Below are 24,459 nucleotides of genomic sequence, written 5' to 3'. Positions count from 1 at the left end.
ATGGATCAAGGCGACTGCAGCCGGTTCAAGAAGAGTGGCTTTATTCCGACTTCGTGTTCCAAGTCAACCACCATTTTTGATATGACGGCTGAGGTTCCGCAGAACCAAAAGATGGACGGCTGTTGTAAAGGAGGAGTTCTACTCTCCCGAGTCCAGAGCTACCACAACTCAACGACGGCGTTTCAGATCGCCATCGGTGGCGAGGGTAGCAGCAACGCCACTTGGCAGGTCCCCACCAACTACACTTTTCGGACGCCACGTGGCGAGTATTCGTGCTCACGTGCCCGTGTTGTGGCTAACACCAAATTCGTCAGCCCCGACCTGAGGCGGCTCACCCAAGCCTTTAGTGAGTAGTCCTCACTTTTCTCCTCCAATTCATTTCAATTTGTTAAAAATATTAAATGTAGGTCTAATTGTAAAATTTTCATTCAATTTTTATTAGAGTAACTAGTAATACATATATATATATATATGACAAGACTATAATAATACACATCTTTTTATACATAACTATAGTGAATTGTACTTTTCTATATTTTCTATACTTATGTATTTATATGATGGAGTTTATTAATGCCAACTTTTTACAAATTTTTAAGAAAAATTGAATAATTTAAGATGTTAAAATGGAGTTCCGAAGTTTTAGTATCATCACGTGCATAAATCATATTTTCGATACCCTAAATTATTTAAATTTTAAAAAAAATTTAAAGCATGCTAATTTGTTCTTTGAATACCATTATATATATATAACTAGAATCTACTTACAATTCTAACAATTATAGTGCACAAAAGCGCGTGTACCATTATAACCGTGATTTATATATATATTAAAATAATTAATTTTATCTTAAATAAATAAACTAATATTTATATATAATTAAATATTGACACACACACACTAGTATACTATGTATATTTTGAAAGGCTATCATCTCTTAAAGATCTTTGCTTTTTATTATACTGAACAGTAGCACACTAAACTAGATATCAATCTTTTCACCCAAATAGTTAAATTTCCTCAATTTTAAAAACACTGAATTCTTGTATAATTAATATTAATATAGTTATGCATACACATGTAAATTAAAGACTATAATATCACTCTTTGCTTTGAGTAGTTTTATATAACAAAAAAGGCAATTTTTTTTTATAGTCAATCTTATTTTTTTAATAATTCTTTTCAAAATAATATTGAAAATTTCACCCATTATTACTTATAAATTAATATATTGAAATTTTGAATTGAATTCAGAGACTTGGAAGGTGGAATGCAGCTACAAACCGCCGTCCCAATCCCAAAACAAAGTACTACCAAATCAGTGCTGTGTCTCTTTATCCTCTGAGCATGGTGTAAACACTTCTTGCCCTACTTGTTCATGCAGCTGCCAAAATCAGACTCATTCATGCTCTACGTAAGCTTCTTCAACTTCTTCTTCTTTTTTACATATATACATACATATATATGTACAAAAATCCGTTATTATATCCATATATGTATAATTATAAATAATTCACTTTTTTTTTCTTTAAAAAAACATAGAAAAAAGCATGATAGATTAGTGTCGAAGATAGAGTGTACGAACCACATGTGTCCTGTAAACATCAACTGGCAAGTGATAAAACACCAAAGAAGGGTTCGAGTGACCATATCCAATCTAAACTACGGTACAAGCTATCAAGATTGGATCATGTTGGCTGACCATCCAGCTTTTGATAACACCACAACACTCCTTCATGCTAATCACAAGTTCTTGTCCCCTAATTCTTACAGTAAGTACTACATACGTACATATATATATACATACATACATACATAATACCTTTTGATTTTGATGATATTAATTGATCGTGATTGGGCCAATAATGACAGGTAAAATGGAGGTGGTATGGGGCAGGAGAGGCTACAATGGAGCATTGGCACCGTTTGGGAAGAAGGGGTCAACCATTAACATGGTTATGGTTTTCAAAAATAACAAACCTGGTCATCATGGCATAGCAGCTGGAGAATGGAAGAAACCTCCAAATGCAATCTTTTTCAATGGGGACCGATGTGTAATCCCTCAGTTCTAGACTCTAGTACAATACCATATATATATATATATATATATATATATGCATGCATGAGAGGCTTTGGAAGTTGTTATTACTATTACTAGTATGTTAATTTGACTATAATTGACTTATTGCTAACAAACAAATAACATGATATGATATCTCCATCTTGATTTGAGCAGTTTGATATAATCTAAGTCTATATATGATTTGTTATAGTCACATGGAAAAGTATAAATATTTCTATTTTTTCCCTCTTTTTGAGTTGATAATAATGGGGCATTACTAGAAAGAGAATAGCATAACATGCTTTCATTTTCTTGACTGTAGATATAGATGTAGTTCCAAATGTAATAAATTGGTTTTTAATAATTTTGGTAAGAAGAACTTTACATTAAATGAAAACCGAAAAGAAACAAAGTTGATTGGATTCCTACAGTGCAGAGAACCAATGTGAATATGATAATAATAATAGTATAAATTGGTGCTGTCCAAAGTGTCAAATGTCATATCCAGTGGCATGGCCCATTCATTGCATATGTAGCTGAGCTGAACTGATGGCTAAGCAAACAAGTAGCACCAGACAATAGTACACACTCTGTAACTATATTATTATTATTTGGCCTTTGTTTTCATGACATTGAATGGGACCCATAAATGCTTCCAAATTTTATAGGATAAGGGGTATTTTGGTAGTATAAGTAATATCATAGAGGGGAACGATACTATCAGCCAATAACCCAAATTTACTAAAATAAAACGGGCATGATTTTTCCTAATAGTATGATTGTTTTTTCTACATTAAATTTTAATTGTAGGATTATTAGTATGATTGTTTTATGAAATTCTTACAAATTAGTTTTTAACAATTAGGTTCTTAAATTTCTTAAATTTATAGTATAATTAGCAATTGACTCTGCAATTACAATTTTTTGAGGGATATATTTGCAAATTATTGACAAAATTCAATCACTATATTGTAAATTGTGAAAAAAATTAAGAATCAAAATAATAATTTAAAAAAAAATTGTTACTAATTTAATAAGGGAGATTTGTGGCGAAAATCAAGTTGTAGTTTGAAATGTTGCAATTAAGTCAATAACTAATTTTTTTGGCATTAAAGTTCAAAAAATAGTATAAAATGTTGCACTTAAATCACTAAATAGTTTTTTGACGGTAAATGTAACGCCCTGGATAGCCAAGACCGTTACACTGTGTACTTATAAATGTGCAAGATTCGCTAATCAAGTCATTATCTCAAAAACGTGTCCTAAACATGTAAGAGCTAGGGTTAAAAAGGTTTTGGTCTCAAAATACACATTTCATATATTTAAACTGTAGTAAACATGGGATCCCATAAGAAAACAAAGTTAGAATAAGTTTACAGACTCCCAAAAGTACATGAGTATTCACTAGCCATACTAAGGCAAAACAAACAGTTTTTAGGTTTCACGTTCTTGTCTAGACCTCAACCGTGGCGGCCGAGTACCTGGCTATGTACATTCCGCTCGCTAAGCTCTCCAGTCAAGGCTGGTCTAATTTGCCCTTGCCTTTACCTGTACCACGTAGCACCCGTGAGCCAAGGCCCAGCAAGAAAATGTCTTATACAACTCAATCAATGATAACAGACATTTAACTCATTATGCATGTATTCCCATAAGATAATCCACAACAGATATTTAGCACATACAATCAGATTCAAGATACAATCTATCACATATAACACTCATATCACATAATATTCAGGGCCGACAACTTAGGCCGCACCCTCTGTTTAACCCACTGACTCCGGCCCGCTTAAACCGAGCTCAGTGCATAATAAACTGTCCTCGGCTACCAGTGGCCGAGCCGCGCCCTGTGTGCTAGTGAAACCCTTGGCACCCTTAGGCCGTTGGTTCACTAAATGGCTTGCATGGCATAATACCATCTTTTCAAGCGTTTACAATAGGGAGCCCTTAGTCTCGTCACATATATTCAACCAGGTGCAGTTTTCTTACCTTTAGTCTATACAGTTATTGAATTACGAGCAGTGCCCCTCAAGCACGATCCGTTCCCAAGCCTAAGCCTTTATCACCTAGTCACAACCAAAGTATAGGGTTTCATTAATACTCAAATATAGGTTTCCGGTTACAAAACTAACTCCCGGGAATCCGAATTCCACCAAGCACAGTGGTGAAACCAATCTCGAGCATACTAGACCACTTTCCCGTGCCTAAAACCCTCAAAAACTCATGTGTGCAACCAAGGGCTGCGGCCCTTGAAGCTTAGCCGCGACCCTAGCCTCAAAACAGAGCCAAGCCTATCCTGAACAAGACACACGCCACAGCCCTTGCCTTGGGCGTCGCGGCGCCCTCCCATGGCCGAGCCTCCTTGGCCCCTTTTCATCCTAGGGCCGCAGCGCTCTAGAACAGAGTCGCGGCCCTCCCCTTCGTGCCCAGAAAACCCATCATTTCTAAGCTTAAAACCTCAACTTAAACCATCCCAAAGCTCCCCAACTCACAACCAATTAATCTCAACTTCTTTAGCATGACTTAAACAACATAATTCCACAGAAAACACAGCCTAACACACACCAATTTTCTCTTTTCAATTTATGAAACTCAAGAGCTATAAACACTCAAACCAGCCATTCAAATCCAATTTAAAACCTCTAAACCATGAGTTGAAACTTACCTCTTCTGTTGAACCACTTCACCAAGCCAAAACCAAGTTAAGTCTCTAAGTTTCCTCCTCAATTCTGCCTTAAAACATCAAAACCATGTTTGCCTCAAAACTTAACCAAAACCCAGAATTCTAACCACAGGGAAGAAGATTAAATTGCTTACCTTAACCCTGACTCAGTTCTTGCTTAATCCCTGAGCTAAGCCTCCAAATCCCCACCTCAATCCTCAGAAATTCCAGCTTGATTCCCTTGAGTTTTCTGTGTTTTCCTTGAGAGTGAGAGAGAACTGAGGTAAAAGTTTTAGTCGGTTTGTATTTTCTTCTAAAAGTTTCCTTAAGTCTATCTTATTGCTAAATCAATCCCAAGGCTCGGGGTGCCGGAACCGTCCCCGATGCCAAAATGGTAAAATCTCCCAATATTCCCGCTTAGACATCCTAACCTCAAATATATCTCCATATATTTATTTTCGTAGCCCGATAGTCCAAATCACTACCCGATACCTAAAATACCGCTGACTTGACCAAAGTCACATCTTAAGTCCCGTTGTAACTTTTCCCGTTATCTGACCCTAGGATCATCTCAAGTCGTGCTCTGCGAACCTATCCACATAATAATGTGGTTCTCATATATATCACATATCTATTTTGTATTATCACATAATATCATCAACTATCATATAATCAACATTAATCACATATTCACACATTTAAGTCAACAATATCCATTCTAATCCCATTTATGCCCTCCCATCACGCTAATCAAGGCCCCTAAGCCTTATTAGCGAATTTGAGTCGTTACAGTAAAAGTAAGAAAATAAATTAAAATCTTATACTTAAGTCACTAAATATTTTTTTTTTGTGTGGCCATTAGTCACTCTCTATATCTAACAAACAATCTACGAGGTTTTGTCGTACCAAATTGGTGTAAAATTTGACTATTATTGCAAAAAAAAAAAAAAAAACTTAGTGACTTAAGTGGAACATTTCAGACTATTTACTAACTTTTGCCACCGAAAAAAAAACTTAGGGAGCATTTGGTACACCGTACTGTATTGTATTGTATTGTATACTATAGTATTATTTTTTTTTATACAAAACTAAGTTTGATATTGACTTGTATTAAAATATTGTATTAAATTATATCATATAATCTTTGATACACTCATTAAAACTAAATAAAATAAATATATTAAAATGATATCATATGTGACACTACCCCAACCTCGACCCACGACCTTGACCCCTAGCCCCAACCCCCGACCCCTGACCCCCGACCCCCGGCCCTGGCCGTGACCCCTGACCCCGATAGGGACTTCAATTTTACTCGTAAACATATGTAACAATCAGGGTACGCCATTGCCCGATAAATTAGGGTTTAGAGTAGGGTAAGGGTACGAAAACATGTACCTGATGTAGGTATAGGATAGGGTACAGGTATAGAAGTACCCTACCATACCCTACCCAATTATGTTATATTCTAATTAATTTTACAAGTATGAATAATATATCATAGTATTTACAATCTTTAATACATTTTATTATATTCTTTATAATTTTATAAGTATAAATAATGTATACTTTATTGTTAGTATTTTTTATCCTTATTACTTAACTTAATACATACTATATTTCATTTCATTTTATAAGTATATTTTATTGATTTTTATTTTTTAAATATTTTAATTTTAAATTTATTATGGTAGGGTTATTCATGGGTACCCTATATCTGCTAGGGTAATACATGTACCCTACCCACAAAAAATTGTAGGGTAATAGGGTAGGGTGTGAGTAGAGTTTTTTTTTTATAGGGCAGGGTCGTGGAATATGCATACTCTACCCGTTTCCATCCCTAGACCTTGATCCCTGACCTCGGCCCCAACCCCGGACCCCGAACCTCGGCCCTAACCCCGATCCCCAACCTCGACCCCAACCCCAACCCCAACCCACAACCCTGGCTCTGACCCTGATCCTCGACCCTTGAACCCAACCCCCAGCCCTCGACCACGAATAAAACCCCAAGACCTCGGCCCCAGCCCCAACCACGACCCTCGACCTTGGCCCCGAAGCAACCCCACGACCCCAACCCTGACTCCGACCCCACGACCTTGGCCCTGAATTCGACCCCAGGACCCCAACCCTACCCCGACCTTAATCCCGATCCCGATCCTAACCCAGACCATACCACAATACACCTTGTTGACTACCTTTTTTGTTATCAACTTTATAAAAAAAAAACTTAAAGAAAATAAAGAAGATTAATTCCGAGATTTTATGTGGTTCAGGTTATAAAACAACCATAGTCCACGAGTCTTTAGTATTAGTGTTCTTGAAGCTTGGATGAACAAGCTTCAATGAAGGTTTTCTCAGGCATCATATAGATTGCTCTAAGTACAAGAGTGGGATCAAATGTCTAAAAGCCAAAAATAATTTACAATGTTGTGCCCTAGCCCTATTTATATTGCCTAGGATCATTAATATCCTCAATGAGCATTTATTACAAACATTCGCCCATTGTTTGGGGAGTAAATTGCTACTCAACACCTCCGGATGTACTAATTAAGACCGTGGGCTCGTGCGTATTGCATGGGGCCTAATTTACAGGTTGCAGCCCACCGAATTTATGGGAGACACATCTTTGGCACTGTCAGAATACGGCTGTACGTTATCCTGTGTCAGGCGGCATTGTGGAAAATGCCAATTTTCGAGTGTACAAAATCGACACCATTGCTCGAGACACCCAAAAAGCTTCAAACGAACTTGTGGTGGCCCAAGGCTACAGTGACTGACACTTGGCAATCTCTCCAGGCCTCGAGGAAAAAATTCCTAGACCTGGAGGACCATCAGGACAAGAAGATGGGAGGACTGCTAGGTTGGTCCTCGGGACGTGGCCTCATTTGGAGATGCCCAAGCCTGAAAAGGGATCATGACTTACGGGGAGGAGACTACACTCAGAGGACCTTTAGGCGAGCTCTACTATCTCCCGAGGAGCTTAATTACTTCTCTAATGACTGCCACATGTCCAATGATGAAATTGTTGGGGGGGTTTTATGCCCTAATTAAAACCTAATTTCTTTGTAATCTCATTTATTATCAATAAAATAATATAAATCAATTTTGACTTGGTCAATCACTTTGCTCACATGTTTTATTTTCAGGATTATTTGTTTAATACAAACTTATATTAAATCCCGAGCATATAGCTAATCATAATTATAGTGACATAATCACAGTAGAATATAAATATGATTATATGTTCAATCATAAGTTAGTCCCAAGATTAGTCAGTGCACATGATTTACACTAACTTGCCAATCTACGATATAATCTACTTACACATTGTAGTGTTATGTTCTTTCTAGAACATTAGCAAAGTAGATAATATCGGATGTATTTGTTACAATGGACTAGAACGATATTGACAATAGATAGGATAAGTAAACATATCATTATTATCTATTCTAGTCATATCATATAGTTGACCATAGGTCAATTCAATCTCAATTCTGAGTGGTTAGTATTCCAACTGATTGTATTATTTGAGTTCTTTGACTTGTTCGTTACCAGCTTACCCTATGGACTAGCCCATACTTATATCTTGGGAACTCGGTAGTATAATTGAGTGGGAGTGTTAATCATAGATATGAACTGTAACGCCCAACGCCACTATGATTGCTTCTTGGAATGACGACGAGACCAAACCAACATGAGTCTTTCCAGCGTGCTTTGTCCATACTCGCACGCTTCCTGGGAAACTTCCCAAGAGGTCACCCATCATGAGACTACTCCAGATAAGCACATTTAACTTTGGAGTTCTCAAGTGATGGGCTACTGAAAAGAAGATGCATCTTGTTGGCATAGGCAGTACCCACCAATCCATTTAATCCCTCTTCAACTGTGTAGTCCCATACCTACACAATCTTAGAATCATCACGCTTGACCTTCCCCAGGTGATGTGGGATTGCACAGATTTTTACCCGGTCTTTCCCCCTACGGATCACAGGATTTTGACTATCACAATCACCCTCCCTTAGGGGTCCGACGTCCCCGTCGACCACACTTCTGGCTGGGTCAAGGCTCTGATACCATTTGTAATGCCCCACGTCACTATGATTGCTTCCTGGAATGACAACTGACCTTGCAAACCAACACAAGTCTTTCCAGCATGCTTTGTCCTCACTCGCACGCTTCCTAGGAAAACTTCCCGGGAAGTCACCCATTATGAGACTACTCCATATCAAGAACACTTAACTTTAGAGTTCTCAAGTGATGGGCTACCAAAAAGAAGATGCATCTTGTTGGTATAGGTAGTACCCATCAATCCATTTAAGCCCTCTTCAACTGTGTAGTCTCATACCTACACAATTTTAGAATCATCACGCTTGACCTTCCCCAGACGATGTGGGATTGCATAGATTTTTACCCGGTCTTTCCCCCTACGAATCACGAGATTCTGACTGTCACATGAACATCTATAGCGTCTGATGAAGAAGTAAAATAATGGTTTCTTTTTAGTTTGGTTTGATGTGCTAAATGATAGAGATCTCATCTCAGTAATTAATATTAGTTGACTGAAATATCATTTACAAGGAACTAAGTATTTTAAGGATAAAATACAATGAGGGGTAAAACGGTATTTTAGTCTTATCTCATTGTAGACCATCTATAGAGGATTGAGTGACAATTATGGTTGTAACAATGGATAACTAATAACGTATTTATATTGCTTATAGAGCGTTCTATGAATTCAAGAGTGCAATTTTGAGTTTTTAGTGGAGTAACGAGGAATTAATAAGTTAGTAAATTTATTTGTTAAATTTATGATAACTTATTGGAGCTTGATTTCACAGGCCCATGTTCCTCACTGTACCTTGGATAAAATCATCTAGATAGTCTCAATTAATTGATTTAATTATCAATTAGAATTATCAAAGTTGACCAGATCAATTTTGGATAGTTTCACAGAGTTATGCAATTTAGAGAAGAAAATAGATTTTAGGTGTAACGACCCAAAAATCACTAATAAGGCTCTAGGGCCTTGATTAGTATACCGGGAGGGCATAATTGGTTTATGTGTGAATTAAATGATTTAATGCATGATTCTGTGATAAGCATGCTTATATGATTATATGGATATATGAAAAGCACGTCTAAGAGTATTAGTATACATGTAGGCCCTGTTTAGCTTAAAGATGTATATTTGTAATTTTAGCCCGTTGAGGGCATAAATGTGATTATATGTTATAATTGTGAAGACCACATTATTATGTGGATATATTTGCAACATGCGGCTTGAGGCGATCCTAGGGAGCCAGTTAGCAGGAGAGTCACAGCGGGACCCAATACTTGACTCGGGGCGAGTCAAGGGGTATTTTGGGTATTAGACAGTTATTTGGGTTATCGAGTTATGAAAATAAATAATTGGCGATATATTTGAGATTAGGAAGCTTAGGAGAGGTTAGGAAGCTTAGGAGGGAATACTGGGAAAAATTACCATTTTGCCCTCAGGGACGTTTTTTGTAACCCGAGATTTTGGATTAACTTAATTAACTAAGGGTGGACAAAAAAAAAATTAAGAAAACAGTAGAATTTAGCTAAACCGACCCTTTCAATTTTCACTCAGCTCACTTACCTTTTCCTAAACTCTCAAACTCTTTCTCAAGGAAGCTATTGAAACCAAAGAAGGATTTAGCTAGAGACTCAAGAATTTGAGCTGGAACTTTGGGGATTAACTCAGTGATAGCTAGAGGATTCAATCAGGAATTGAGGTAAGCTTTGATTTAAATTCTTGGTCATTAAATTCTGTGTTTTCTTGGCTGGGTTTTAGTGTTTTTGAGCTTATGGGTTTCAAAGATTGAAGTGTAGTTTTGATGAGTTTCTAAGTTAGGTTTTTGTTGGGTTTTATTACTGGGAATATGTTAGAGTGTTTTTGGAAGTTAATTCATGTCATTGGGATGGATTTGGGTTTAATTGAGTGAGGTTTGATTGTTAAAAATGGTGAGTTTTCTGGGTTCAAAGGGGTCGGGCCGCGGTTTAGTTTTTGGTGTGCCGCGGCCCTCTGGAGCAGATGGGAGCTGAGGATGAAGGGCGGGCCGTGGCATGGGGAGTGATGGGCCGCGGCCTGTGTTTGTTATTTGGTGAGGCTGGGCCTCTGGATAAGGGCGGGCCGTGACATAGAAAGCTTAGGGTCGCGGCTCTTAAGGGAATTTTTGGCCTTAAGGAGGTTTTAGGCGCGGGAACCTAACCTAGGGTGCTCGGGATCGATTCCACTTCTGTATTTGGTGGAATTCGATGTTCCGGAGGCTAGAACTTGGTCCGGAAACCTTTATACAATTATTATTAATGTAATCTCTTATGCTGGTTATGACTAGGTGTTAGCTAGGACTCGGGAAATGGATTGGGCTCAAGGGTCATCTCTCGTAATCAAAACACTTGGAATTAAAGGTAAGAAAACCGCACCTGATTGTGAGTTTATGACGGGACTAAGGGCTCTCTATTCTTGTATGCATTATGTAAGGTGGTATTATGCCATGGAAATGTAAAATAAGCGACCTAAGAGTGCCGGAGTTTATAATGGCGTATAGGGCGCGGCTGAGCCACTGGTAGCTGAGGACAGCTTAATATTCACTAAGCTCGGTTTAAGCAGACCGGAGTTAGTGGTGTAAACAGAGGATGTGACCTAAGGCATCGATCCTCATTATTGTATGTTTTGGTTGCTATTGTTAATTGACGAATATGATATGTTGAATATCTGAGTATTAGTTTGTGGATTTCCTGGTTATGTTTAGTGATCTTATGAATGTCATGGTTTGCTGAATATATGATCATGCTTAAAGAATTATTTGGTTATTGTCATTGTTTATGCTATGATATTATGGTTTTCTTGCTGGGCCTTGGCTCACGGGTGCTACGTGGTGCAGGTAAAGGCAAGGGTAAGCTTGATCAACCCTGATTTGGAGAGCTTTAGAGGCGGAACGTACATGATTAGTTGCTCGGCCGCCATGGTTGAGGGAGGGACAGGAACAAGAGGACCTTAAATGTCTGTTTTGCCCTTAGAGTGGCCAATTGATGTGTATACTCTGGAAAATTTTGTAAATTGTCCTTCAAACATTATTTCTTTTGGGATCCCTATTGGGGTTTTATGCCCTAATTAAAACCCAAATTCTTTGTAATCTCATTTTATTATCAATAAAAGAATAAAAATCATTTTTTGACTTGGTCAATCACTTTGCTCACATGTTTTATTTTTATGATTATTTGTTTAATATAAACTTCTATTAAATCCCAAGCATATAGCTAATCTTATTTATAGTGACGTAATCACAGTGGAATATAAATATGATTATATGTTCAAAAATAAGTTAGTCCTAAGATTAGTCAGTGCACCGGATTTACACTGACTTGCCAATCTACGATATGATCTACTTACACATTACAGTGTTATGTTCTTTCCAGAATATTAGCAAAGTAGATAAGATCAGATGTATTTGTTACATCGGATAGGACCGATATTGACAGTTGATAAGATAAGTAAACATACCGTTATTATCTATTCTAGTCATATCATATAGTTGACCATATGTCAATTCAATCTCAATTCTGAGTGGTTAGTATTCTAACTGATTGTATTATTTGAGTTCTTTGACTTGTTCGTTACCAGCTTACCCTACGGACTAGCCCATACTTACATCTTGGGAACTCGGTAGTATAATTGAGTGGGAGTGTTAATCATAGATATGAACATCTATAGCTTCTGATGAAGAAGTGAAATGATGGTTTCCTTTTAGTTTGGTTCAAGGTGATAAATGATAGAGATCTCATTTCAGTAATTAAATTAGTTTACTGAAATATCATTTACAAGGAACTAAGTGTTTTAAGGATAAAATACAATGAGGGGTAAAACGGTATTTTAGTCCTATCTCATTGTAGACCGTCTATAGAGGATTGAGTGACAATTATGGTTGTAACAATGGATAATTAATAGCGTATCTATATTTGTTATAGAGCGTTCTATGAATTCAAGAGTGCAATTCCAAGTCTATAGTGGAGTCACGAGGAATTAATAAGTTAGTAAATTTATTTGTTAGATTTATGATAACTTATTGGAGCTTGATTTCATAGGCCCATGGTCCCCATTGTACCTTGGATAAAATCATCTAGATAGTCTCAATTAATTGATTTAATTATCAATTAGAATTATCAAAGTTGACCAGGTCAATTTTGGATAGTTTCACAGAGTTGTGTAATTTTGAGAAGAAAAGAGAAATTATGGCAGATTTATTAATTAAGATAAATTGGTATCTAAATTAATAAAGAAATTTAAATCAATGTTCAAATTATAAATAATTAATTTGATAAAGGATTTAAATAATTATTTAATTAATTAAATCAATAGAAAATAATATAGGCCTTGATTTTAAGTCCAATGGGCTTATAATCAAATGGGAAATTTCACGGGCCTATTGCCCATGATAATTTCGACCTAGGGCTTCAAAATGGCTGTTATTTTATTGATTTTTTAATTAAATTAAATGGCCTAATTGAGTCTATAAAAGGAGTGCTTAGAGAGATGACAGATAAGTCACAAGTCAGATTTTCTGATAGTTTTATATTCTCTCTAAACACAAGTCATTTTCTAAGCCACTTTGTTATTTTCTCTTCTTCTCTCTATATCTATCTCATGTGTTGAGAATTGCCCACACTAGTCTAGGTGGTTCTAAGGATACATTGGAAGATCGTGAAGAAAATAGAAGATCGGTTCAGTTTCTTGATAATACTCTGCGACAGAGAGGATACAAGAGTTAGAGAAACTGAAGGAAGGACTCTTTAATTCCGCTGCGTATACTGTAAGTATTCTATTCTTTGTTTCTCTTGAATTCAATTTTAGAAACATATTTTAGGCTATCTTGTATTAATTTGTTTAATATGAGATATACATGAAAATAAATAAAGATCCTGTATAAGCTTTATCTAACAACTGGTATCAGAGCCTTTGGTAATCTTTATTTTCATGCATGAACATGTTTAAAATTGGATTATTTGATATGTTTGAATAATTAGATGGTTTTTCATGTTTTTATGAACATATTGATTTTATTTGAATTTTAGCAATTTTTAGGTTATCTTGTTGTGTTTTCTATGCTATTAATTTTTATATATGCTTTATTGGTGTAAAACATGTTAAAAATTAATTAGAAAATGGTTTTGGTTGAAAAAATTGCACAAAAAATTTTTTCGAAATTTTTTTCTTCTGGTTGCCATCGCGTGCGTACACGCGCACGCACACTGGGCAGCCCGCCCAGCAATCCGCGCGCGCCACTCGGCCATCTCCCACTAAAAATAAAGAAAATTAAAAATTGTGGAAATACATTATTTATTATCAAAACTAAAAATATCTTTTTTTTTTGTTTTGTTAGTTGAGATTTAAATAATTAGATATTTTCTACAAAGATTCAAATTCAAATTTAAAATTAGACTAACAACTTAATTTTAAATCTTTTAATATATTAAAATATTAGAATTATGATATCAGATATTTAAGATATTTTCATTTAAATTCTTGATATTTTTAATAAATCTTTATTTGAAAATATAAATATCTTTTTATTCTATAGTTTTTAATATTTAAATTATTTGAAATTTAATATTGTTAGTTAGATATTTTTATGGATATTTGAATTTGTTTAACTATTTGAGATATTTTAGGCTTGTTATAACTATTTGTATTTTATGGTTAAAATATTAGATAATAGTTGTAACAACACAAGATATTTTTTTTAAAAATAGTTTAGATATTGATTTTAAAATTTAAAATTGGTTAAATTTTGAAAAATATCAATTTTTTTTTTTCAGCCAATTAATAAAATATTTTTTTTATAAATGGGATTTAAATTAACTTTGGTTAATTGTTGATAAATCCTATTTAAATTAAATTAATATTTTTTTTTCAAATTAACCTAAAACCAAGTTTATTGTTGATAAATGAAATTTAAATTAACTATTGTTAATTGTTGATAAATTTCATTTAAATTGACTTATTTTTTGTAAAAATTTAATTAATTTGAATTTTTTTTTGATAAATTCTAGATAATTAATTGTGGTATTTTTGCAAATGCAATAAATTGTGGTATTTTTGCAAAAATTCATAGAATTGCTCATATAGTAACATGATTAGGCCCATCCAATTATAACATGTCTGTTTGCACTATATGTGGTATTTTTGCAATTGGGCTTAGATGCATATAGTGACCCATATGTTTGTTAGATATATGGTATTTTGCCAAATAAAATATTCATAAAAATGATAGGTTTTATTTGGGCCCATTAGAAAATGTAAAGTTTAAATTCCTCTCTTGTGGGTGATTCCACTTGTGAAGGCCCATTTGCTTTGCATGACTATAGTGGGCCTAATCAATTAATAACAATTAATAAAACGAAGGTTTAAATTCTTGTCTTTTGGACCTTGTATGGAAGATAGGGGGTCTTTGTAGTGAGAACGACATACTGGACCCAGCCCTCCTCCATACAAGCCCAATTATTAAGGCCCATATACTTGAGTTGGACTTAATTGTATAGGTTCATTATATTAGTTAAACCTAAATATTGATTAGCAACAAATTAATTCTAAATTAATTGAATTTGTTTCAATGTGACACTTTAGAATTAATAAGAAATTATAGGACTTTGGTTTTAAAAATTTTAATCTGTTTAATTTTTTTTGGAAAACCATAGTCATTAATTTTCTAAAAATAAATAATAAAAATACTAATTTTAATTTTATAATGAGCTTATTTTAAGAATTTTATTCGATCTCCACCGTTGGTTTAACATAGTCAATAGCTTAATGGGGCCTCGAGGCACTTTGATTCGTCCCCCTACGGAAGGTGTTCATTAGTTATTTTGACAAGGTTAGATTTCAAAAGATAGATAATTATAGGTCAAATTCTACTAGACTCACCCCTACGGTGACTACTAGGACTAAATCTATGATTATTGAAACCGTGGGTCTAGCTCATAAAATAAGAGATTTTGTTTTCTTATTTTGATCGAATAGTAGGTTGTTAATAATGGTCTCCATTATTAAATGAGTTTACAACTCTATTTAACTAGTGGTATTTTTGACTCTCGCCAACCGGGACAAGGATATCATAGATTAGTTAAAAACCTAAAGAAATAGAGATATGATTGTTTTTGGTATTTTTTCTCATATCTTACATATTTTTGGTATATGTTGTGCTATTTCTTGAAATTTGTGTGAATAGAAGTTTTATTGAGCAAATGTGATTGATTTCTATTTTATTGGTACTTTGTAGTTTTGAGTTATGGCTGTGTCTACTCCCAACCTTTCTCAACTTTCGATGGAGAAACTCACTGGAGAAAACTTCCTTAAATGGAAGCAAAACATCAACATTGTGTTGATTGGTGACAACTCCGAGTTCGTCATGATTGAGGAATCCCTAGAACGAGCATCGTCTCCGCATGTTCTTGATAGCACTGTAAATGCTTGGATAGCACCGTCTCTGCACGTTCGTGATGGCACCGTAAATTCTCGGATGACACCATGTCTACACGTTCGTTCTCAACTCAACTATGGTCTGACACAGCTCATGAACGAGCTTCAGATTATTGAACTTGTCATGGGTGGACCTAGTAAAGGAGGTGAAAATAAGACTACTGATGTTGTTGCTCATCTAGCTAAGGCTGAAGCTAACCACGCTTCGTCTTCGAAAGCTGAAAACAAGAGGAAAGGTGGACAAATAAACAACCCCAAGCCTGCAAAGGCTGCAAAGACGAGTGCACAACCAAGTGCACACACGCCTAAGGGGAAGAACAAGAAAAACAAGAAAGGTAAAGATAAGTGCTTTCACTGCAAAGAGAAGGGGCATTGGAAACGAGATTGCCCTAAGTTTCTAGCAGAGAAAAACAAAGGTAATGATTATAGTTCATTTATCTTGGAAACATGTGATTCTGGAACTATTAACCATGTTTGTAACTCTTTACAGCTTCTTGAATCGTGGGAGGAAGTGAACGAAGGCGGCTTAAAGCTTAGAGTTGGGAATGGAGCGTTCGTTGCGGTCCAAGCTAGAGGAAGAGCTCGTCTGAAATTCGAAAATAAATTTTTAATTTTAAAAGATGTATTTTTTATTACGGATTTTAGTAGAAATTTAATTTCAGTTTCCATGTTGCAATTAGAACGATTTGTTATGACTTTCACAAGTTTTAATATATCTATTTCTTTCAATGGATCACAATTGTGTATTGCATGTTTGGAAAACGGGCTTTATATTCTGCGACCTAATGAACCCCTCACTCTTAACAATGATTTATTCAAAGTAGCTAAACCTAGGACCAATAAACGTCAAAAGAATGATAACAATAATATGACGTATTTATGGCACTTGAGACTAGGTCACATTGGCTATGATAGGATTCAAAGACTTACAAAGGACGGACCTTTGAGGGAACTCACCTTAGGTGAATTACCTGTTTGTGAATCTTGTCTAGAAGGCAAACTGACCAAGCGTCCATTCTCTGCAAAGGGTGATAGGGCCAAAGAACCACTTGGTCTTGTGCATTCAGATGTTTGTGGACCTTTGAATATACAAGCCACGGGTGGTTTTGAGTATTTCGTCACTTTCATTGACGATTACTCTAGATACTCATGTCTTTACCTAATGCATAGGAAATCATAAACATTTTCAAAGTTTCAGGAATTCCTAGCAATGGCTCATAACCAATTAGGTAAAAGGTTAAAGATCTTGCGATCTGATAGGGGTGGAGAATATTTGGATATGCAGTTCCAAGATCATTTAACTGAACTTGGGATTTTATCACAACTTACTGCCCCAGGTACTCTGCAACAAAATGGTGTAGCGGAACGCCAAAACAGAACTTTATTGGAAATGGTTAGATGCATGCTTAGTTACTCAACTCTACCAACTTCGTTCTGGGGACATGCAATTGAAACCGCAAATGACATTCTCAATGTCGTGCCTTCAAAATCAATCCCCAAAATACCTTTAGAACACTGGAATGGTCGTGAACCTAGTTTACGCCATTATAGAATCTGGGGGTGTCCTGCTCACGTCCTGAGGAAAAAGGAGGGAAAGCTAGAACCGCAAACTGAAGTTTGCATGTTTGTTGGCTATCCTAAAGGTACTCGGGGTGGACTTTTCTATAGTCATTCAGAAAAGAAAGTGTTTACTTCTACAAATGCTACTTTTATGGAAAATGACTATGTCCAAAACTTTAAACCTCGCAGCAAAGTAGTTTTAGAGGAGATGGTTAAAGAATTGACTCCAACCAATGTTCCATCGTCATCAACGCAAGTTGATGATGAAATTCCCACTCTTCATGTACAACCGACGCAAGTCGATTTAAATGAAGAAAGTACCATTGTTCCTGAGCAAACAGTCACGGAGCCTCGTCGTAGTGGGAGGGTTTCTAGAAACCCAATTCGCTATGGTTTGGATGGTGAAACCAATATGGTTGTTGGTGACACTAGTGATGATGATCCATTGTCTTTCAAACAGGCAATGGCTAGCCCTGAAAAGGAACTATGGCTCGAAGCCATGAAACAGGAAATGGAGTCTATGTACTCAAATTCCGTCTGGGATCTTGTGGAAGCACCTAGTGACTTTAGGGCCATTGGGTGCAAGTGGATCTACAAGAAGAAACGAGGTGTTGATGGAAATATTGAGACTTATAAAGCTCGATTAGTGGCAAAGGGTTATACCCAAAGAGAAGGCGTGGACTATGAGGAAACTTTTAGTCCGGTAGCCATGCTCAAATCCATTCGCATCCTCCTATCCATAGCAGCCGCTCTCGACTATGAGATTTGGCAAATGGACGTCAAGACAGCTTTTCTTAATGGAAAGCTTGACGAGGTCATTTATATGGATCAGCCAGAAGGATTTAAAGTATCTGGACAAGAAGGAAAAGTTTGTAAGTTAAATAGGTCCATCTATGGACTTAAGCAAGCTTCTCGTTCCTGGAATCTTAGGTTTGATGAAATAATCAAAACCTATGGCTTTGAACAAAATATTGATGAGCCCTGTGTTTACCAACTGAAGGCAAATCAATAGTGGTATTCCTGGTTCTTTACGTAGATGATATCTTACTCATTGGAAACAATGTTAAGAAATTATCAGATGTGAAGAATTGGCTGAGCACTCAATTCCAGATGAAGGATTTGGGTGAAGCAAGTTATGTTCTAGGTATCCAGATCATCAGGGATAGAAAGAACAAACTTTTAGCTCTATCTCAAGCAGCTTACATTGATAAAGTGCTTGAACGTTTCTCAATGACAAATTCCAAGAAAGGGCGTCTACCGTCCCGCCATGGAATTCATCTTTCAAAGAAGCAGTCTCCCCAGACTCCTGAAGAGGAAGATGCAATGAGAAAAGTTCCTTACGCATCTGCAGTTGGAAGTCTAATGTATGTCATGTTGTGTACTAGACCAGATATCTGCTATGCAGTGGGAGTAGTGAGCAGGTATCAGTCAAACCCAGGACCAGAACATTGGATAGCAGTTAAGCATATCCTGAAGTATTTTAGACGAATTAGGGATTATATGTTAGTCTACAAGGGTGGTGTTCTAAACCCTGTAGGCTACACCGATTCAGATTTTCAGACTGATGTCGATGACAGAAAGTCTACCTCTGGAATGGTGTTTACTCTTGGGGGTGGAGCTGTGATTTGGAGAAGCGTAAAGCAGTCTGCAATCTCAGATTCCACCATGGAGGCTGAGTACATAGCTGCGTCAGAAGCAGCTAAGGAAATAGTCTGGCTAAAGAAGTTCTATTCGGATCTTGGAGTTATTCCAGAAATGGATAAACCGCTTGTGTTGTTTTGTGACAATACAGGAGCGATAGCCAACTCGAAAGAACCTCGAAGTCACAAGAGAAGTAAGCATATAGAAAGGAAGTATCACATTATTCGAGAATATGTGGCCAGGGGAGATGTGAAGGTTATGAAGATTGCAACTGAAGACAATCTTGCGGATCCGTTTACAAAGACACTACCAGAAGCTACATTTGATAAGCATATCAAGGAGATGGGATTAGTAGAATTAAGGCATTAGTTTCAATTAGTGCAAGTGGGAGTTTGTTGGGGTTTTATGCCCTAATTAAAACCCAAATTCTTTGTAATCTCATTTTATTATCAATAAAAGAATAGAAATCATTTTTTGACTTGGTCAATCACTTTGCTCACATGTTTTATTTTCATGATTATTTGTTTAATATAAACTTCTATTAAATCCCCAACATTTAGCTAATCATAATTATAGTGACGTAATCACAGTGGAATATAAATATGATTATATGTTCAAACATAAGTTAGTCCTAAGATTTGTCAATGTAAAGATTAGTCAGTGCACAAGATTTACACTGACTTGACAATCTACGATATAATCTACTTACACATGTAGTGTTATGTTCTTTCCAGAACATTGACAGTAGATAGGATAAGTAAACATACCGTTATTATCTATTATAGTAATATCATATAATTGACCATAGGTCAATTCAATCTCAATTTTGAGTGGTTAGTATTCTAACTGATTGTATTTTTTGAGTTCTTTGACATGTTTGTTACTAGCTTACCCTACGTACTAGCCTATACTTACATCTTGGGAACTTGGTAGTATAATTGAGTGGGAATGTTAATCATAGATATGAACGTCTATAGCTTCTGATGAAGAAGAAAAATGATGGTTTCCTTTTAGTTTGGTTCGAGGTGCTAAATGATAGAGATCTCATTTTAGTAATTAATATTAGTTTACTGAAATATCATTTAGAAGGAACTAAATGTTTTAAGGATAAAATACAATGAGGGGTAAAATAATATTTTAGTCCCATCTCATTGTAGACCGTCTATAGAGGATTGAGTGACAATTATGGTTATAACAATGGATAACTAATAACGTATCTATATTGCTTATAGAGCATTCTATGAATTCAAGAGTGCAATTCTGAGTCTTTAGTGGAGTCATGAGGAATTAATAAGTTATTAAATTTATTTGTTAAATTTATGATAACTTATTGGAGCTTGATTTCCCCACTGTACCTTGGATAAAATTATCTAAATAGTCTCAATTAATTGATTTAATTATCAATTAGAATTATCAAAGTTGACCAGGTCAATTTTGGATAGTTTCACAAAGTTATACAATTTAGAGAAGAAAAGAGATTTTAGGGCAGATTTATTAATTAAGACAAATTAGTGTCTAAATTAATAAATAAGTTTAAATCAATGTTCAAATTATAAATAATTAATTTGATAAAGGAGTTAAATAATTATTTAATTAATTAATCAGTAGAAAAAAATACGGGCCTTGAATTTAAGTCCAACGGGCTTATAATTAAATGAGAAATTTCATGGACCTTTAACCCATTAGAATTTTGAACTAATGGCTAATATTATTTATTATTTTATTATTTTTTTAATTTAAAATAAGTGACCTAATTGAGCCTATAAAAAGAATGCTAAGTGAGAGTTAAAATCAGAAGATCTGGAGATGAACAGACGATCAGAAGATCTAGTTTTGATGCTTTAGGGTTTTAGACTCTCTCTACAACAAAAGTCATTTTCTAAGCCTCAATATTCTCTTCTCTTCTTCTCTTTGTATCTATTTCATGTGTTAAGAATTGTCCACTCTAGTTTATGTTATTCTAAGGATACTTTGGAAGGCTGTGAAGAAATTTGAAGATCGGTTCAATTTCTTGTTGATACCCTGCAACAGAAAGGATACAAGGGTTAGAGAAGCTGAAGGAATGACTTCTTCATTCCACTGCACATAATGCAAGTGTTCTTATCATTATCTATGTTTAAATTAAATTATAGAAACGTGTTCTAGGTTTTCTTGTATTAATTTTTCTAGTATATGATTTTCATGAAAATAAATAAGATTTTGTATAAGTTTTCCCAACAGAAATCACAGACAACATTTGCCCCCCAAGTCTTCACATTTCCTCGGACAGTGGAGACTTAAGACTGAGGAGCTAAAGAAGGAACTCGGTGTGATGGCTGAGGACACCATCTACGTTGTGTGGCAAAAAAACAGGGAGATGAACCTGGCCTTCACGGGGGAGCCCAACATGAGGATGCTGCTCGAGGAGTGTCTTCAGGCAGATGAGGCTAAGGCAACTAAGGCATGAGAGGCCGCGACAGCAGGTCAGACTCCCGAGGTCGATCATGTGATCGAGCTCGTGACAGAGGTTCCTCTTGGTGAAGAGGCCCTTGTAATTATTTATTTTTACTTTTGATGGGCCTGCGTGCCATTTTCACTTTTGGGGTACAAACAAGTTTATCGCTCGAGTCCCCAAGCACAATTGTAAATACTTTGCTCTTTGTGAATGGATTTTGCTTGCACTATTTCTTTGCCTTTATTGCTTTATTACTAACATATTTAATATTAAGTAATTATGCAATTTGGTCTCACAAATTTGACAAGGTTTTAACATCTAATTCAACGTAACTTAGTGCCATGAGAACTTTAAACCTTAATTCATCCACTACTCATGAGCCTTAGTCTTCGAGACTTAGGTCTTGATTTCCCTAGTCAGTTCAACTAAGGACTTGTGCTTGAGTTTTGGCGACTCAAGTTTCGTCAACTCACCTAGTATTATGATGCTTTAAGCACTTAGTGTTTCTTCCCAGGCTCGCGATCCTCGATAGTAACTTTAATGCGCGGTCAAGTGAGAGCACTCGACGTTTCCTTACACCCACGAGTACCAACAACTCGGGTCTTAGGACGTCAATTTTACTAAGGGTTCAAAGACAGAGTGTTACTTCTTAGGCGCGTAGTCCTTGGGAGGTTACACTAAGTCATTTTTATGGCTTCTCCCCCGAGTAGAGATTACTCAGTTTTTGGAAATTGGAAGCCCATGGCCAGTCCTTGGGATCATAGTCCCCAGGACATGGGTCGAGTTATCCGCCCTTTTAGGCCAGGTCTTGTGATCAAGTTTCACCAACTTGAGGTTTGCGCCCGAGTACGAGTGACTCAGGGCATGAAAACAGGTTATTGTTCCTCGGGCGTGTAGTCCTCGGGAGGTAACCATTCTCTCCAGTTACGACATCAAACTTACTCTGCTTACGATAAGCTTAGATTCCTAGGTCACGCTCCGCGAGCAGCTATCCCCCAAGGAGACTAGGCTTTGATCCTAGGCTTGCTCTGCTCATGATAAGCTTAGCTTCCTAGGTCACTTTTAGTGTTACTCTTGGGGCAAGTGGTCCTCGAGAGGTTACACTGAACAAAGTTGCCCCCCGAGTACGGATGACTCAGGGGTCTGTTTGCCTATTGGAAGCCAGGAACTTGTAGTTGGTCCATTGGACATAAATCAAGTTCTCCGCCCATAGGTAACTTTGTTTTTTAGCGTGCTTACGTAAGCCTTGACACTAGACTTGCTCCGCTCATGATAAGCTTAGCTTCCTAGGTCACGCTCCGTGAGTGGCTATCCTGCGAAGAGACTAGGCTCTGAAACTAGGCTTGCTCTGACACTAGGCTTGCTTTGGTCATGATAAGCTAAGCTTCCTAGGTCACGCTCCGCGAGCGGCTATCCTGCGAGGAGACTAGGTTGTGACATTAGGCTTGCTCCGCTCATGATAAGCTTAGCTTCCTAGGTCATGCTCCGCGAGCGGCTATCCCGCGAGGAGACTAGGCTCTCTCTGCTCATGATAAGCTTAGTTTCATAGGTCATGCTCCGCGAGCGGCTATCCCACGAGAATACTATGCTTTGACATTAGGCTTGCTCTACTCATGATAAGCTTAGCTTCCTAGGTTATGCTCCACGAGAGGCTATCCTGCGAGGAGACTAGGCTTTGACATTAAGCTTGCTCCACTCACGTTAAGCTTAGCTTCCTAGGTCACGCTCCATGAATGGCTATCCTGCGAGGAGACTAGGCTTTAACATTAGGCTTGCTCTACTCATGATAAACTTAGCTTCCTAGTGTTGGGATTAGTGCCCTTTAAAGCATATGTATTGAATAATGTTTTATGAAATTAATAATTGAAATGAATTTTAGCGTATATTTATTGTTTATTATTATTATTATTAGAATAATATTATATGAATATCATAAAATTCCCAAATTTGTTATTGTGACTACAATCTTGTATTGGTACAAGATGATTAAGATTGTAGGGAACGAATTTAAACAGATCACATCAAAACAAAGCTATATGGAATCTTTGGATTAATTACTGTAAGTACGGTTCATTAGTATTATGAATACATGTAATCTAGATCTGAATTACTGATATAGTAGGACATCTTAGTGGAGGTACTTTGTATAATGTAGTTATACATGAACATGACCCGATATGTTATTAATACTTAATAATGCAATTTACTTTACAAGTATTAATATAACATATCAATTAGATGATCATATACAAATTGATCTTATTCGTGAGGTTATTACAAACTCCTGTTTTATGTTATATGAGTTCTTTGATTCACTCGTTAAGGTTTGTTAGAATGATCAGGCTGAAAACTTTGTTTTGGGAACTCATTGATGAAAATAGTTGGGGACATAATATACATATATGGAATCTATACCTTTCCGAGAGGAATTGAATAATGGTTCTCTTAAGGGTTGACTTTTGGAACTGAAAAGTTATTGAACTCAAATTCATAAATCAGTTTATGAGTTAACCTTCACTAATAAAGTTAGTGGTACTTAAGGAAACAAGATATAATTAAAGATGTAAAATGGTAATTAATTCATACTTTAATTATGAAC

General features: G+C 36.2%; 1 protein-coding gene across 1 annotated transcript; it reads left to right on the top strand.

Moving 5' to 3' along the window:
* LOC133823852 (COBRA-like protein 1) lies at window positions 1-2,073 on the top strand. Its single transcript, XM_062256702.1, has 4 exons — window positions 1-228; window positions 1,256-1,353; window positions 1,544-1,773; window positions 1,874-2,073. Exons 1-4 carry the CDS (start codon window positions 1-3, stop codon window positions 2,071-2,073), a joined length of 756 nt encoding a protein of 251 aa, XP_062112686.1.
* Window positions 2,074-24,459: the final 22,386 nt, after the last annotated feature.

This window comes from Humulus lupulus, chromosome 3, assembly GCF_963169125.1.
Source record: "Humulus lupulus chromosome 3, drHumLupu1.1, whole genome shotgun sequence".
In the NCBI taxonomy this organism is placed as follows: Eukaryota; Viridiplantae; Streptophyta; class Magnoliopsida; order Rosales; family Cannabaceae; genus Humulus; species Humulus lupulus.
The sequence above is the reverse complement of the archived record's forward strand: the minus strand, read 5'-3'. Positions and strand labels throughout refer to the sequence as shown.